The 19,176-nt window shown below is 32.6% G+C and overlaps 1 protein-coding gene across 1 annotated transcript in view; it reads right to left on the bottom strand.

Annotated features, from left to right (window-relative positions):
* LOC143075157 (argininosuccinate lyase-like) overlaps nt 1–19,176 on the bottom strand; it is a 56,197-nt gene that overhangs the window by 28,842 nt on the left and 8,179 nt on the right. The window contains 12 exon segments of the mRNA XM_076250484.1: nt 1,418–1,585; nt 2,070–2,176; nt 2,534–2,614; nt 3,235–3,318; nt 4,878–4,937; nt 5,927–6,011; nt 11,532–11,646; nt 12,835–12,897; nt 14,585–14,637; nt 16,326–16,403; nt 16,944–17,021; nt 17,592–17,746. Of these exon segments, the coding sequence (XP_076106599.1) occupies nt 1,418–1,585; nt 2,070–2,176; nt 2,534–2,614; nt 3,235–3,318; nt 4,878–4,937; nt 5,927–6,011; nt 11,532–11,646; nt 12,835–12,897; nt 14,585–14,637; nt 16,326–16,403; nt 16,944–17,021; nt 17,592–17,746 (1,127 nt within the window).

Raw genomic sequence — 19,176 nt, 5'->3', positions numbered from 1 at the left:
GTTAATAGCACAAAAACCCATGAGATGAGGATAATAACAATAATAAGAACCTATAGTAAAAGTCTTCAGTATTGAAATCTTTTTATTAGGTGAAATAAAAAAACAAGCAAAAGCACAAAAAATCAAGCAAAAAAAAATAAATGAAAACAGTGGAAAATATTCGTTATAAAAAAGAAGGAATACAAGCAAACCTTTTATTTTGTAAAAATAAAAAACAGAAGAAGAAAAAAGAACACGTTTGTTTCTAAAAACATCAATGGAGATTAAAATTAAAAAAATCTCTGTATTATGATAAAAAAATAACACAAGCAAATGTAAAACAACATAAAAAAATCTAACCACATCTAAAATTTGAATACCGGTAAATGATTTGCTTTTACAAAATTTTAACAATAATACTATCTATTTAACATATAAAAATAACAATTTAAATTATCACATTATTAAATTCACTAACAATTACTAAAGCAATCAAATGAAACTAAAAAATGATCTGGAATCAGGACTAGATCAGTATATTTTAAAGAGACGCACAGATCATAGCACCATTTGATATTTTCTTAACCTGTTATTAGTTTAAATACCCTATTAGTGTGTACAAATGAAGTACTTGAAACATTTTATGAGGCTGTACAAATTCCTCACGATGAACGATGTCCATTCCAAGTGTTTTGTATATAAAACGACATTTTATGTCAAAAAAGTATACTAGTTTGGCTTCAATTCTTCCATATTCTTTCAAAACCGGGACTCATCGGCGAAAGGGTTAAGTGTTTAATATCACCAATTTTAGGTAAATTTACAGATTTTGATAAAAGTTTGTGTACAATTATGGCTCCCTGCACCATGATTGAAAATTAAAAAAATAATGCATGTATATGTTATCTAAACAGGGGTCATTATAAAATCAGACATTAGGTTGTATTATATAAAGAATGTGAATTGTGGCCCTTGTTGGAAGAGTGTCATGCTATTTGCATGGTAAAGAAATCTTCAAAAACTCTTAGGGATTTTGAATAGACACTTATCAAGGTAAAGTTTTTCCCTCTAACCAACCATGTTTTCTTACCATTGGTGAGCTAATATATATCAAAAAGTAATATTATTCTTATTATCAAAAATAGAAATTCATTAAAAAGGGAATAAGGAATTAATATTGAAGATACAAAAAATTCACTAATAAATACAGGTAAGACAAAACATGAATGTTTAGCAGATCAATCATTTTTAAATGTCAAAGCTAAGAGAAAAAGAACAACAAATATGCTCTAGAATATATAATTTCACAAATCTAAAATAAAATATGTGCAGAGTTTCAAAATATTTGTGATATTTGTAAATCAATTTAGTACTGATTACATATCTATCCATCCTTCATCAACAGCAAAAGTGTTTATAAATGGATGGAACATACTACTTTTTCGAGCTCTTATCAGTTTTTTAAACTGCTTTGTCTTTGAGGAACTGTTGTATATTATTGATTTGTTGTAGAACACTACTCCTTCCAGTTCCACCATAAACAGAATACTGATCCACAGAGTTTTCATAGTTCCATACTTCTAATATATCATCCTCAAACTTCTCACTGAAATAATGAAAATGTAAAAAATGTACACAAAAAATAAACTAAACAAAAGCAGCTGCAAACATTTAAATATATAAGCAATAAAGTCAAATTAAAGTTGTCATATATAGAGTTTTCAAAAGGTGATGATCTGATTGTTTTGAACACCAAACTTTTGCATAGGACCAACGCAAATGAATAAAACTGTCATAATCTTGACTTGTTACAGGCATGTAGAAAATGGTGGATCAAGGGGGTCTCATTGGGGGGTTCTGATCCCAGTTCCCTCTTACTGTTTTGTCAGATTCCCGTATCCCGCTTACGCTATGTATGAAAGCAACTCTCATTTTTTTGTAATTTCCCATGTCCCGCTAGACTCATTTCCTGTTTTCAGGGCAGAATAATTTGACTTTCTCGTATCACACTTAAAAAAATCGGCAATCCAGTGTCACGCTTAGACCCCAATGAGACCCAGGATCAACAGCATATATAATTAGATGAGTACCTGACAGTTTTAAAATCTTCCAGAGTTAATTCTGACAGCAGGCATTGCTTTTTCTCAGCTAATGCTACACATGATCCTGATTGTCCGTGAGCTTCTCTGAATGGTATCTAAAAATCATAAATCAAATAATATTTTTTTAAATCTGGGTAATATTGAAGTAACTTTGCTGAAGTTGACGGAAATTTAACATCATTAAGTCTGGTGTAAAAGCTAATATAAAGAAAAATGTGTGCTTTGAATTTTTTATCTTAAATAAGATATAGAAGTGGTTTAGGTAGGTATAAAATTTATGTATTTTTAATGTTTGAAATGATTTACTAACTAACACATTGGTAATATGAGACAGTATGGTGGTTTGCAGCTTCAAATTAAACCATTATGTTACAACAAAGTCCTTGAAACCCTTGGAATAAACAATAAGCTGACAATCATCTTAGTAGAAATAAATCGTGTGACAACCTTACCCCTTTTCTGACAAGATAATAAGCTATATCTGTAGCTAACATATCAGGACTCAAAGCAGCCTTCATTTTTTCTTTGTCAATCTATAAGAAAACAAAGTACCGTATTGTAAATTTTCTTGAATGGCACACAGTACTGGGACATGTTGATCACTTCAATTATATCCATCATTTCATGTCAACATAATCAATCCCACTGAAATGTCTGTACAAAGAACTTTCCCTTGAATATCTTTAGTATTGACTAGTTTGCTACTGATCCCAAAGCTTTCATAATTTAGTTATCAGAAAGTTGATGATCAATAAATCTGAAAACTAATCACAAAGTAAAACATATTCACATGAAGCTTGATAACAAGTTTCTGAAATAACATGCTTGTAGTTCCCTAGAAAATATGACAAAATGTTCCATACATGACCATTATGTGTTCCAATATGTAAGTAGCATAATTAGTAAACAGGAAATTGAAGACTGATGAATATATGACCACACTGTAAGTATTGTTCCATAAAAACATACATAGGACCCAAGGAAGACACTCTGTAATCTATGGGTGGATGATTTTATAGTGGATGTGTAAAAGAAGTTCTCAAACAACCTCTATAAGTATAATTAGTTCCACATTTTCAAAGTGCCTTCTGTGTATATTTTAAATTTTAATGAAACAGCCCTAATAATATGCAAATATATATAAGAATATTACCATTAATGTTGACATGACTCCAGTAGCCACTTGTAGTATTCCTGTTAAAGTATCATATACATCAAACATGGCTTCTTTATCCTCCTGTAAATAAAGATAATATGGTCACAGGTACTGGTGCATTCAAGGTTTACCCAAACTTATTTGTGATCTGCATCTGTATTGACTCATAAATGACACACTCACTTAATCAAAGATGCATTTTATTAACAAATGTTAGATACAACTGAGAAACAAATAAAAAAAAAGTTATTTAATTCCAATAAAAAATGTTGTCTTTAACAACATCAGCAACTTGTATAGTTAATGTCAAGTATAATTTTAATTCATAATGTATATGTCTGTAATCCTGAGAATGTAAAGATCTTTGGAAATTACCGTGCATTACTGTGTATTATCAATGTTTTTAGACTCCTGACATTTTACAACTTTAAATATTGTATTACACATGTATTTATTGCAGCCCTCAAAGTAGCTTCTGAAATGTAGTGGCCAACTGGCCACCAGACATGAAAATTTAGTGGCCAACTCAAAATTTCAGTGGCCAGGAAATAATTTCAGGTCGCCTACATTTTTTATGCCCCACCTACGATAGTAGAGGGGCATTATGTTTTCTGGTCTGTGCACCCGTTCATCTGTCCGTTCGTCCGTCCGTTCGTCTGTCTGTCCCGCTTCAGGTTAAAGTTTTTGGTCAAGGTAGTTTTTGATGAAGTTGAAGTCCAATTGACTTCAAACTTGGTACACATGTTCCTTATGAATGATATGATCTTTCTAATTTTAATGCCAAATTAGAGATTTTACCCGAACTTCATGGTCCACTGAACATAGAAAATGATAGTGCGAGTGGGGCATTCGTGTACTGAGGACACATTCTTGTTTCTAGCTAAACAACCCTTGCTAAATAAAAATATTATTTTTTTGTTCTGCAACGTTTAGCGGTTGTCCGAAGCCCAGTCAAAAAAAATCTCATTGGACTTTTGCAGAAGCACTGGTGATTGCCCCATAGGTCAGGTGAACATCTGAAATTGTAGCTGTTATTCTATTGAATCTATGTCGTAGACAATGAAAACAAGTTACAAAATTGTCGCCTACCTTGCTTCATCTGTTTACTGACGAAATTGAGAACGAGGCTCGACCATGTGCTTTCAATAAACACAATCTTCAAATGCTAATGGGTTTCTTTCTAGTGGCACATAATAGTCAAGTTGTGACTGAGAGCAAAATACTAAAATAGATGGATCTATGCCATTTTCATTCAATGCATACAAATAACCTACAAATTGCCTGATGCAATAAAGCGTTGATAAGATCAACCTTAAATCTAAAAGGCGCTTGAAAAACAGTACAACATTTGTGTAACTGTCAAGCGCTCAGACGATTTTTTAAAACCCAACTCTGATCAGGGCAAATTTCCGAAAAATGTCTGGTCGCCAGATGTTCAATATTCTTATAGCCCAAATGGCGACCACATATGAATTTTTGGTCACCAATCAGCTTTTAAAGTCGCCTAGGCGACCATTTCAGTAGGCTACACTTAGGGCTGTATTGTTGAATATTGTATGTTGCCTTATGATGGCTTTTGGCAATTTGTGTTGTCAGGTGGCTGCCATATATACCCCACATCTCTTTTTATTCATTCTAACCTGTAAATCCTTGTTGTAAGTACTAGGAACTCCTTTCAAGGTCATCATAAAACCTGTACACTGTAAGTATATCAAATACATGTTATTAATTTGTATATTAAACACATAAAATGCAGTCTTTGGTAAAATAGCAAAACAATTTTCAAATGCTCAAATATCTATTACTAGTACATACATCTAACAGAGATCAAATATCTATTACTAGTACATACATCTAACAGAGATCACATATCTATTACTAGTACATACATCTAACAGAGATCACATATCTATTACTAGTACATACATGTAACAGAGATCACATATCTATTACTAGTACATACATCTAACAGAGATCACATATCTATTACTAGTACATACATCTAACAGAGATCACATATCTATTACTAGTACATACATCTAACAGAGATCACATATCTATTACTAGTACATACATCTAACAGAGATCACATATCTATTACTAGTACATACATCTAACAGAGATCAAATATCTATTACTAGTACATACATCTAACAGAGATCACATATCTATTACTAGTACATACATCTAACAGAGATCACATATCTATTACTAGTACATACATCTAACAGAGATCAAATATCTATTACTAGTACATACATCTAACAGAGAAAACCACCTAAATTAACAGTTAATTTTAACGTTAATAAATGTAGTTCAGACACCAAGTTGAGGAAAAAAATGTCAAATATAATATTGTTGCTATCATCTTTTGGAAAAGCCAACTGATTCAAAGTATCTTGTTTATATTTTCTTATTATAATCTAAGAAAAAGCTTTGTAAAGCCTCTAGATGCCATGCTATAAGAATAAATTTTGCTCATAAATTGTCAATTTAACATTCATTTATATCATGTATATAGTACAGAAACTTGTTTATTGTTGAATCTGTTGTAAGTTCACCTCTAAATGTTTGGGTTTTTTTTAATTTGTTGTGTTGTTGAATTGATGTCTATTTCATAACTACCCTGCTTGTATTTTACATATCTCAAATTTCTCAGTCACAAAGGTTACTATAATTGTTTACTTACCCTACCATACATATGACCAGCTTTTCCACGAATTAATTCCAAACTATCAGCATTCTTTTTCTGGGGCATTAGACTACTGCCAGTGCTGAAAATAAGTGAAATATTTATAAATATTCAATACAAATATTGTTTCTTATATTATTTAACTCAAGTATTATCTTTTCTTAAAAAATTCGTAAGGGTTCCACGGAACCCGGTGTCTCGCCTACTTTTTCTGTTAATCCCAGACTCAACAAAAATGAGGAAAAACATCAATAAAAATTTCCCTCACGATACTGTCTTTTGATTGAAAGAAGCTTCCAAGTTTGGTAAAAAAATCCAGGATAGTTTATGAATCTAATAAATGTTTTATAAACTTTAACTGCAGACTGTATGTAATGTTAACTGGAAGAAAAACTAAGTCCATTTATAAGTAAAATACGGAAAAAGTGAATTTTTTTTTTACAAAATTTACTTCTGAATAATATCTTATGATCAGAAATAAGCTTTTGTCTAAGTTTGGTAGAAATCCAGGATAGTTTAAGAACATTATAAAAATTTTAAAAACTTAAACCACAGAGTGAATGTTTTGTTTCTGGCAAAAAAACTAAGTCCATTTATAATTAAAATACGGAAAAGTGGAAATTTATTTTTACAAAATTTTCTTCTTGATACTATCTTATGATCATAAACAAGCTTCTGTCCAAGTTTGGTACAAATCAAGGATAGTTTATGAAAAAATTTTAAAAACTTTAACCACAGAGTGAATGTAATGTTTCCTCGCAGAAAAACTAAGTCCATTTATAAGTAAAATACGGAAAAGTGGAAATTTATTTTCACAACATTTTCTTCTTGATACTATCTTATGATCATAAACAAGCTTCTGTCCTAGTTTGGTACATATCAAGGATAGTTTATGAAAGTTATTAAAATTTTAAAAACTTTAACCACAGAGTGAATGTAATGTTTCCTCGCAGAAAAACTAAGTCCATTTATAAGTAAAATACGGAAAAAATGGAATTTTATTTTTACAAAATTTACTTCTGGATACTTTCTTATGATCATAAACAAGCTTCTGTCCAAGTTTGGTAGAAATTCAGTATAGTTTAAGAAAGTTATTAAAATTTCAAAAACTTTAACCACAGAGTGAATATTTGTTGACGCCGCCGACGCCGCCGACGACGACGGAATGTAGGATCGCTTAGTCTCGCTTTTTCGACTAAAGTCGAAGGCTCGACAAAAAGAAAAATTTCAATTAAACCATGACTAGCACTAGAAAAACTGATCGAGAAATCATAAACGTCTATTTCACTTTTCGATGCATTCACAAGCAAAATGTGGCAGAACTAGTGTGACAAGTTTCTGAATTTAAAAAAAAAGTCAAAACTACTCTGAAATACACCAATTTAGAATACAAATCCAGTTTAAGTGATGCCTGATGGGGATCTAAAAAGTTCATGATATATAAATAAGTCTTAAACTAGAGGCTCTAAAGAGCCTGTGTCGCTCACCTTGGTCTATGTGAATATTAAACAAAGGAAGCAGATGGATTCATGACAAAATTGTGTTTTGGTGATGGTGATGTGTTTGTACGTATAACTTTACTGAACATTCTTGCTGCTTACAGTTATCTCTATCTATAATGAACTTGGCCCAGTAGTTTCAGTGGAAAATGTTGGTAAAAATTTACAAATTTTATAAAAATTGTTAAAAATTGACTATAAAGGACAATAACTCCTTAGGGGGTCAATTGACCATTTCAGTCATGTTGACTTATTTGTAAATCTTATTTTGCTGTACATTATTGCTGTTTAAAGTTTATCTCTATCTATAATAATATTCAAGATAATAACCTAAAACAGTAAAATTTCCTTAAAATTACCAATTTAGGGGCAGCAACCCAACAACGGATTGTCCGATTCATCTGAAAATTTCAGGGCAGATAGATATTGACCTGATAAACAATTTTACCCTGTCAGATTTGCTCTAAATGCTTTGGTTTTTGAGTTATATGCCAAAACTACATTTTACCCCTTTGTTCTATTTTTAGCCATGGTGGCCATCTTGGTTGGATGGCTGGGTCACCGGACAATTTTTTTAAACTAGATACCCCAAAGATGATTGTGGCCAAGTTTGGATTCATTTGGCCCTGCAGTTTCAGAGGAGAAGGTTTTTGTAAAAGATTACTAAGATTTACGAAAAATGGTTAAAAATTGACTATAAAGGGCAATAACTCCTAAAGGGGTCAACTGACCATTTCAGTCATCATCAGCAAAGTTAGATTTACAAATAAGTCAACATGAGTCATGTTGACTTATTTGTAAATATCAGCAAAGTTAGATTTACAAATAAGCTGTAAGCTTGGTGCCTTACGGCAGGGGGTCTGGGGGCCACTGAAGGCCCCCAGAAGCTTTGGTATAAATAGAGCAAAATCCTGCATTCTCGCAATCTCCTGGCACCTAATTTCATCTTTCAAATGACCATTTTTTATGTATGAAATTAAAGAAAGACAAGAGGCTGTCACAACGACAGCAAACCGGATTTATTAATATTTATTTGTGTCCTGGCAATATCACAAGAACCATTACTGATGAATGGTGAAAGTGAAAATCGTCAATATCAAATTTGAGCTCCATTTTGTCATCAGTATCAACATCTTAAAATTTGAAAAGCTTAGATTGAATGGTTCATGAGTAAATGCAACAACGTGAATTGAAACGCCATTTCACAATCTTTCAAGAACCATAACTCCTGAACGGCAAAAGTCAAAATCGTCATTATTGAACTTGACCTCTAATTTGCCATCAGTAACAACATATAAAAATTTCAAAAGCTTTGGTTGAATGGTTCATGAGAAAATGCACGGACACGACTGGAAACACCATTTTTCAATCTTTCAAGAACCATAACTCCTGAACTGTAAATGGCAAAATCGTCATTATTGAACTTGACCTCTATTTTGTCATCAGTAACAACATATTAAAATTTGGGAAGCTTTGGTAAAACAGTTCATGCATAAATGCACGGACACGACTGGAAACACCATTTTTCAATCTTTCAAGAACCACAACTCCTGAACGGTAAAAGTCAAAATCGTCATTATTGATCTTGACCTCCATTTTGTCATCAGTAACAACATATTAAAATTTGGGAAGCTTAGGTAGAACAGTTCATGCGTAAATGCACGGACACGACTGGAAACACCATTTTTCAATCTTTCAAGAACCACAACTCCTGAACGGTAAAAGTCAAAATCGTCATTATTGAACTTGACCTCCATTTTGTCATCAGTAACAACATATTAAAATTTGGGAAGCTTAGGTAGAACAGTTCATGCGTAAATGCACGGACACGACTGGAAACTCCATTTTTCAATCTTTCAAGAACCATAACTCCTGAACGGTAAAAGTCAAAATAGCCATTATTGAACTTGACCTTCATTTAGTTGTCAGTAACAACATATTAAAATTTTAAAAGCTTTGGTTGAACGGTTCATGAGTTAATGCACGGACAACATTTGATTGCCGCCCGCACGCCCGCCCGCCCGCCCGCCCGCCCGCCCGCCTGACCGACCGACCATACATCCCGAAGCCGTACATCCCCAAATCAATAACCGACATTTTTGTCACAAAAATCCGGTTAAAAAAGAAATCTCAAAGAAATTTCATTTTTTTTTATGTTATTTTTTTTTTATTTTCATTACCTTATGCTTAAAATTCATTTACTTTTAAAGGAGATTTATTCATATAATAATCCGGTTTGTAAAAAAAATCTTGATCGATTTATTTTGCATAACTACATGCATTTGTAAACAAATGACCCCCCTTTTCTCTCTAAAGACTGTTACACGTATTTAAACCATACAATTATTTCTCAAGCATTGACAGACAATTGATATATCCCCTGATTTTCTCTTTTTTTTGTAAACTATTCAATAAGTCAGATTCATAATTCATTTGGAAATGTTATTTATTTGAGGTCGAGTCGACAATATTCTACTTTCGTTTTTGACCTCGATTCTCTGAACACCACGTGGGCTTTGAAAAATGAACTTCAAAAGAGACTGTTTTCCAGATTCTGAACAATATGATCTACTACACTTTCTTTAATTTGACTGATATTATTCCATAACATAAGATTGTCATCCTAATCCGATTGTCTTCACGTTTTAAAAGCCAAAAAAAGCCAACCAGTTAATGACCATCGGAACGTCTCTATTGTTATCCTTCAATGGCCACCGGAAAGTCTCTCTTGTTATCTTTGAAAAGAAACGATGCATTCTGACTTTAAATAGACAACCAATCAGTGACCCGAATTCATGTGAACTATATTTAGCCCAAGGTAAACACTGACTTTTCATCCTTGTTTATCGTGACCGCGACTTTGCGACAATACGTCTTTCAACTGCCTGTAAACATTTGAAAAAGATGTTTTTTTCTTTTTGAATTTATATTTTTGTCAGTGAAGTAGCCGGCACTTGAAGCCACCGTAAACGGCGGATTTCTGCCGGCTACCGGCTTCAATGGAAAGCCCTGGTCACCGACACATTTTTTAAACTAGATACCCCAAAGATGATTGTGGCCAAGTTTGGATTAATTTGGCCCAGTAGTTTCAGAGGAGAAGATTTTTGTAAAAGATTACTAAGATTTACGAAAAATGGTTAAAAATTGACTATAAAGGGCAATAACTCCTAAAGGGGTCAACTGACCATTTATTTGTAAATCTTACTTTGCTGAACATTATTGATGTTTACAGTTTATCTCTATCTATAATAATATTCAAGATAATAACCAAAAACAGTAAAATTTCCTTAAAATTACCAATTTAGGGGGCAGCAACCCAACAACAGGTTGTTTGATTCATCTGAAAATTTCAGGGCAGATAGATCTTGACCTAATAAACAATTTTACTCAGTCAGATTTGCTCTAAATGCTTTGGTTTTTGAACTGCATTTTACCCCTATGTTCTATTTTTAGCAATGGTGGCCATCTTGGTTGGTTGGCCGGGTCACCGGACACATTTTTTAAACTAGATACCCCAATGATAATTGTGGCCAAGTCTGGTTTAATTTGGCCTAGTAGTTTCAGAGGAGAAGATTTTTGTAAAAGTTAACGACGACGGACGATGGACGACGGACGACGACAGACGCCGGAGGCAAAGTGATGGGAAAAGCTCACTTGGCCCTTTGGGCCAGGTGAGCTAAAAAGATATTGGATCACAACACCTAGGTACAAAACCTTTGGTGCACTGTAAATCTCTTATCGTGTAAATTAAGAATACATAATAAAAGGTAGTGTGTCTGAACCATTTTTTAGATATTAAAAAAATATATATCCTAAGGTTGAGGCATGACCCAAAAGGCCAAACCATACACTGAAAAGCTATGAGAAACAAGAATATATATTGTGTTAGGGTAAAAATGCAAATTTTCCTATAACAATTCTTAGATGCATTATACATAGGTCCAAAATCTGAGGCCATCATCAATGGTAACATTGTCTTTGGTAGATACACACATTATGTATTAAGTCTATATCAAATGATACATAAGTTATGGACACACACAAAATTATAGTCCAAAGTTCCCCTGTGACAACAGTTCTACACAATCAACAAAATAACTTACCTGTAAGCATCAGATAGCTGTACGTAACTAAACTCTTTAGTACTATAGAGTATCAAATCTTCAGCCCATCTACTCAGGTGTACACTTAACAAAGAACCCCAGAATAAAAACTCAGCTGAAAAATACAATGCAGTGTTAAGTTTATTTCAGAATTGTTAAAGAAAGAAACCCTTGGGAACATTTTTCTTATGAAGGTTAAAGATCATGCTTGTTTAATTAACGTTTTGCTGAAAAATCACAACTTTCCGAAATACTTTTTGTGTAACAATTTGCACTAAAATTGATTTATTGGTATAAGATGCTATTCCAAAATGGAATATACTATTACCAAGTTTGAAGAGTTTAAATTGTATGTAGTTCAAGAGGCCCTCCTTTTGGTTTCCATACACAGCAACTAATTAAAATCAACAAAGTCTCAATTACAAATGTCAATTTGTTATGACAATACAAACAAACAAATTATAGTCTATCATAAATGTGGATTTGGGCTTTGCTCATTTTTGAAGAGACCAAATGACCAATTGTTTTTAATTTCTGTGTCATTTCGTCTCTTGTGGAGAGTTGTCTCATAGGCAATCATTCCACATCTTCTTATTTGATATTTTAAAGGGCATACGATACAGTTACAGGGGAGGTAATGACGTTGCTAAATTAAATTGTTATTTTCGAGATGTCAAACTATGACTTATTGGGAAAAGATTCAGTTTTCAACAGATTTTTATCATTCAAACTTATTTAACTTGAAAACGAGTTAATGGACCCCTCTTTTTTAAAATGTCATTTGGTTTGATTACGCGAGAAGATTATGTGTGCCAATTTTCATGGAAACGTAAATAGTTTAATTTTTTTTTAATTGATAAATATACAGCAAAAAATTATGTTTTTTTTCTACATTCATCATGTTCATGAACATTTGATAAATATGAGTCATTTTTGAATACAAAATGTATAAATTTTTAGGACACTTATAAAATACAGAAATTACAAATTATTTAACAAAAAAACAATTATCTTTTAAAATAAAAAAGTTATGTCTTTCTTTCGAAACAAAATACGGCCACAAATCCGAATTTGAGCAAATATACAAAATTTCAACCTCATTTTACTCAAAAGGTAGCGCATGAAGGTATATTTTTTATTACATATTTGATTTAATCAGGTAGAAAATAGTCTATATGGAAAATTTTATCAAAATGTAAATACAGGATCAAAACTGTATCAAATGCCCTTAAGGTAACACTTTGCACAAAATTTAATTTTCTATCATTAAAGGACAGTAGTAATTTGTTAAATAAATACAAACCAACAAAGTCTCTGTCACTAACTGCATCCATACTGTTTCCTGACACTTCCTTAAAGTCAAGTTCTGTTAAAAAATGTTTAATTGCTGTATTATACTATTATCATTTTATCTATTAAATCATCTGATTTCATGAAAGACTAATAGTATACCAAGGAGAAATACTAAAGAGAAAGTATTATCTTTCGATTTAATCTTATAGGGTAGCAATATAATGGAAGTTAAAAATTTCAACTTTAAAAATAACAAGAATGTGTCCCCAGTACAAGGACGCTCCATCCGCACTATCATTTTAAATGTTCAGTGGACCGTGAAAATGGAGGAAAATCTCTAATTTGGCATTAAAATTAGAAAGATCACATCATAGAGAACATGTGTACTAAGTTTGAAGTTGATTGGACTTCTACTACTTCATCAAAAACAACCTTGATCAAAAACTTAAACCTGAATGGGGACTAACTGACGAACAGACACACAGACCAGTAAACATAATGCCCATAAATGGGGCATAAAAATTATTTATTAACAATTCAATATAATATTATTAATGTATTAATGTATCGTTGCCTCAAGGCCATTACAACCATCCTTAGCCATTATTAATACCTCGGGCATGTTACAGGGCCAATATGAAAAAGTCCATATATTGATACTTTTATTAACCAACTAAGGCAACTTCATTCAAGAACAGTCTTCGAGTCTCGGATCCAAAATTATACAGCGAACCACAAATCTATGACAGGACCAATACAGAAAAAGCCAGTTTTATAACATTTCTATTCAATGATTTAATTCTTTGATTAAACAAAGAGTAAGAAACTTATTGTGAAGAAGATACTGAAATTTCATAGCTGAACTTGTCTTTTTGCATTCACGATGGAATTTTGGTCAACATTGTGACTGTCAGATGTAATTTCTGATTTCTCATCCAAGTACTTAATTTTATGCTATTAAAATTCATTTCATCTAGCAAATATAAAGTAGCTGGGAAGAATAAATCAGACAGTTTAACTATTCTTAATCTTTGTCTTGAGTAGTCTGCAACAATCGGAACTACTCTGCATTTCTGGTTGCACAAAGTAATAAATTTACGTTATTGTACTGCATAGCAAGAATGGCTGAGTAGTTACGATTGTAGTCTGCATGAGGATTGAACAACGGAAATGAAACAGTGATAATAATGGAAAGTCGTACTTGAGAAAAGGCTGTGAAATATTTCCGTTTCAAGTCATAACAAAACACTGAACATCATTTAAACTTGTTTTTATGATATTAAGTTTTAAAATTTTTAAAAAAAATTGTCACACTTATTTAAAGAAATAAACGACATTTTGAATTAATCGTATCCCGTTTCATCTGTACATAATGCATGACTGTGATTTCGTAATGCACAGGTGTGATTTCGTAATGCATGACTGAGATTTCGTAATGACTGGCTGTAGCAATTTCTCCGTTCATGATGACCAGTTGTCGACATTTTCCTTTTATAAAGCATGGGCATTTCTATACATATTGTAGTAAGTTGGTTAATAATAAGTTTTAAAACCCACTTAAATTAATATTTTCCAGTGATATGTTGAATGTGAAAACTCTGGGGAAAAAAAATCAAAATCAAAGGAAAATTTGTCAACACCTACCTTATTGGCAAATCTCTAATAATCAGGCAAATTGACAGACATGACACAATCAAGTTTGCTTTGAATTGTTATTTAACATTTATATATGATTTGGTGCAATACATTAAGACTGTTACCTTGTGCAAGAAATGGTCTGTCAATGTTAAATGGGTTACCAGCCAGAGCACCACTGTTAGAAACACAACATGCATTATTAAACACACAATTTGTTAATCAAATACAAACATAACATGATTAATCATACAAAAACATAACATGATTAATCATACAAAAACATAACATGATTAATCATACAAAAACATAATGTGATTACAGTAAATTCAGAAATTAGTGTGATGCTTTTATTTATGTGAAAAAAAGCAACAGTAGTTATTTTCCTTCAAAAGATTTATACAATCACATTAATTTTTGTGATTTTGCAATTATGAATGCATGCACACCTAATACAGAATTTAAAGTAATATAATATAAATAGAGTCTCTCAAGAGCCTGTGTCGCTCACCTGTATTTACTACTGCTTTGTAAATCATGTAAAATTAGGTTAAAACATAATTAATAGTATTAGATATTATCAGATACTATCATGACTATAATGATATCTAAGATAATAACCAAAAACTTCAAAATTTCCTTAAAATAACCAATTCAGGGACAGCAACCCAAAAACGGGTTGTTGAATTTGTCTGAAAATTTGTGGGCAGATAGATCTTAATCTGATGAACATTTTTACACCATGTCAGATTTGCCGGCCATCTTGGTCCGGGTCATCAGACACATTTTTAACACTAGATACCCTAGTGATGATTGTGGCCAAGTTTGGTTAAATTTGGCCCAGTAGTTTCAGAGGAGAATATTTTTGTAAAAGATAACAAAATTTACAACAAATTGTTAAAAATTGACTATAAAGGGCAATAACTCCTTAAGGGGTCGACCCAGAATTTTGGTCATGTTGACTTATTCGTAGATTTTACTTTGCTGAACATTATTGCTGTTTACAGTTTATTTCTATCTATAATAATATTCAAGATAATAACCAAAAACTGCAAAATTTCTTTAAATTACCAAATTCAGGGGCAGCAACCCAACAACGGGTTGTGGGATTTGTCTGAAAATTTGTGGGCAGATAGTCTTAATGTATGATAAACATTTAAACCTTGTCAGATTTGCTATAAATGCTTTAGTTTCAGAAATATAAGCCAAAAACTGCATTTTACCCCTATGTTCTATTTTTAGCCACGTCAGCCTTCTTGGTTGGCAGGCGGGGTCATCAGACACATTTTTCAAACTAGATACCCTAGTGATGATTGTGGCCAAGTTTGGTTAAATTTGGTCCAATAGTTCAGAGGAGAAGATATTTGTAAAAGTTAACAGACATAGACGAGGGATAATGGACGCCAAGTGATGAGAAAAGCTCACTTGACCTTTCAAGTCGGGTGAGTAAAAAATAAAATGATCAATATGATGAATGTATAAATGTCGTTAGTTAAGGGACGACATCAAAAGTTCAATTAGTATGTGGGTGGGGTTAAAATCACTGCAAGTTTTGTTATTTTATATGGAACTTGCAAGTAACATTAACACAATTAATATATATTGGTGTTAATACAAGAGTTTTTAGCATTTTTGTAGTTAACTTTTTTTTAAATGTGTAAAATAACAGCACCAATTGATTAATATGACTTGGATCACAAAAAATGATGCTTTACATAGACAAACTTTGACATATGATGCTGCATTTTCCCAAAACTTACATCATATATACATATTTAGTATAATAACAATGGTCAATATTTTAAAAACAACATGTTAGTAACCAATGCAAACACACACTTTTATAATACAAAATCAGTACAGTACCTTCCTAATGGTAAAACACTAGCTCTGTCTGTCAGCTGTTCTAGTCTTTCTACATCTCTTTTCAACATCCAGGTATAACTAGAAAGACATACAAACAAGATTGCATACATTGTTGTGTTAGCATAGTCACATGTATATACCTAGCTGCAAAACAAGAGCAAATTTGCAGACCAAAGAGCTATGGGTTATTTCTTTGTAAAAAAAATAGGATTTCCAAATGTTTTAAATAGGATCTATATGGAGCTCTGAGGTCCACACATTGTCAACACATCGAATAAGGACCACAGTTATTAAGCTGGTTTATACCTTACTCAGTTTCAAGTTAAAGTTACTGAATGTGTGTGAATGTAATCTTAACCAAATTGATTAACAGTTTTGGTAAGAATAAACATCAAAGGAGAACAACTCTTTCTGAGGCAACAATGGACTTTTCACAATGTCATCAAAATCATGATAAATGATGACACCCTTTTTACTTGTAGTATTATTTGAGTATTCGATCATTAAACATAGTAATACACATTTCCATTTTAGTCTTATATAATTATTCAGTTGTCCTTATCCATTTGGTACTTTCTTTATGGGCATAAAAAAACCTACAAATCATAAGGCTTGTACCTTAGTAACCAATGGCTCCATCTGATTGGCTGAGCTCTTTGTAAATGTGTATATCCTGGTAACAATACATCTATTTCACTGTCAAAATAAATAGAAGTAGAACGAATTATTTTGTTTTCACTTAGATTCATTTTAATTTTTTTAACATGTTTAATTTGTTTAAATACTAACATTAGTTTAAAGAAAACAAGAAAAACTATTTTTAAATTTCTAAATTAAGAACCATTGCAAAAGTTTCAAGTCACATGCTTTTTACAATATAAAAGTATTAAGGAAACTGAAATCATACATATTTATATAATACTTTAATAACTTACTTCTTTGTATATAATACTTTAATAACTTACTTCTTTGTATATAATACTTTAATAACTTTCTTCTTTGTATATAATACTTTAATAACTTACTTCTTTGTATATAATACTTTAATAACTTACTTCTTTGTATATAATACTTTAATAACTTACTTCTTTGTATATAATACTTTAATAACTTACTTCTTTGTATATAATACTTTAATAACTTACTTCTTTGTATATAATACTTTAATAACTTACTTCTTTGTATATAATACTTTAATAACTTACTTCTTTGTATATAATACTTTAATAACTTACTACATATGTATATAATACTTTAATAACTTACTTCTTTGCCCTTTCAACAAAAACAGAAATCAGCTGAATGAGTAATGTTTTCATTGATTTAGATGCATCAGATAACCATAGTCTCATATCTGTAGCCACCTGGTCATTACGGCTCCGTCCTGTGTGTAGTTTACCAGCCACTGGACCAATTAACTCCTACAAAACACTTAATAGTTTACATTTACACCTGGTCATTACAGCTCCGTCCTGTGTGTAGCTTCCCAGCCACTGGACCAATTAACTCCTACAAAACACTTAATAGTTTACATTTACACCTGGTCATTACGGCTCCGTCCTGTGTGTAGCTTCCCAGCCACTGGACCAATTAACTCCTACAAAACACTTAACAGTTTACATTTACACCTTGTCATTACGGCTCTGTCCTGTGTGTAGCTTACCAGCCACTGGACCAATTAACTCCTACAAAACACTTAATAGTTTACATTTACACCTTGTCATTACGACTCCGTCCTGTGTGTAGCTTCCCAGCCACTGGACCAATTAACTCCTACAAAACACTTAATAGTTTACATTTACACCTTGTCATTACGGCTCCGTCCTGTGTGTAGCTTCCCAGCCACTGGACCAATTAACTCCTACAAAACACTTAATAGTTTACATTTACACCTTGTCATTACGACTCCGTCCTGTGTGTAGTTTACCAGCCACTGGACCAATTAACTCCTACAAAACACTTTACAGTTTACATTTACACCTGGTCATTACGGCTCCGTCCTGTGTGTAGCTTCCCAGCCACTGGACCAATTAACTCCTACAAAACACTTTACAGTTTACATTTACACCTGGTCATTACGGCTCCGTCCTGTGTGTAGCTTCCCAGCCACTGGACCAATTAACTCCTACAAAACACTTTACAGTTTACATTTACACCTTGTCATTACGGCTCCGTCCTGTGTGTAGCTTCCCAGCCACTGGACCAATTAACTCCTACAAAACACTTAATAGTTTACATTTACACCTTGTCATTACGGCTCCGTCCTGTGTGTAGCTTCCCAGCCACTGGACCAATTAACTCCTACAAAACACTTAATAGTTTACATTTACACCTTGTCATTACGGCTCCGTCCTGTGTGTAGCTTCCCAGCCACTGGACCAATTAACTCCTACAAAACACTTAATAGTTTACATTTACACCTGGTCATTACGGCTCCGTCCTGTGTGTAGTTTACCAGCCACTGGACCAATTATCTCCTACAAAACACTTAATAGTTTACATTTACACCTAGTCATTACGGCTCTGTCCTGTGTGTAGTTTACCAGCCACTGGACCAATTAACTCCTACAAAACACTTAATAGTTTACATTTACACCTTGTCATTACGGCTCCGTCCTGTGTGTAGCTTACCAGCCACTGGACCAATTAACTCCTACAAAACACTTAACAGTTTACATTTACACCTGGTCATTACGACTCCGTCCTGTGTGTAGTTTACCAGCCACTGGACCAATTAACTCCTACAAAACACTTAATAGTTTACATTTACACCTAGTCATTACGGCTCCGTCCTGTGTGTAGTTTACCAGCCACTGGACCAATTAACTCCTACAAAACACTTAATAGTTTA

Source organism: Mytilus galloprovincialis, chromosome 5, assembly GCF_965363235.1.
Source record: "Mytilus galloprovincialis chromosome 5, xbMytGall1.hap1.1, whole genome shotgun sequence".
Classification (NCBI taxonomy): Eukaryota; Metazoa; Mollusca; class Bivalvia; order Mytilida; family Mytilidae; genus Mytilus; species Mytilus galloprovincialis.
The sequence above is the reverse complement of the archived record's forward strand: the minus strand, read 5'-3'. Positions and strand labels throughout refer to the sequence as shown.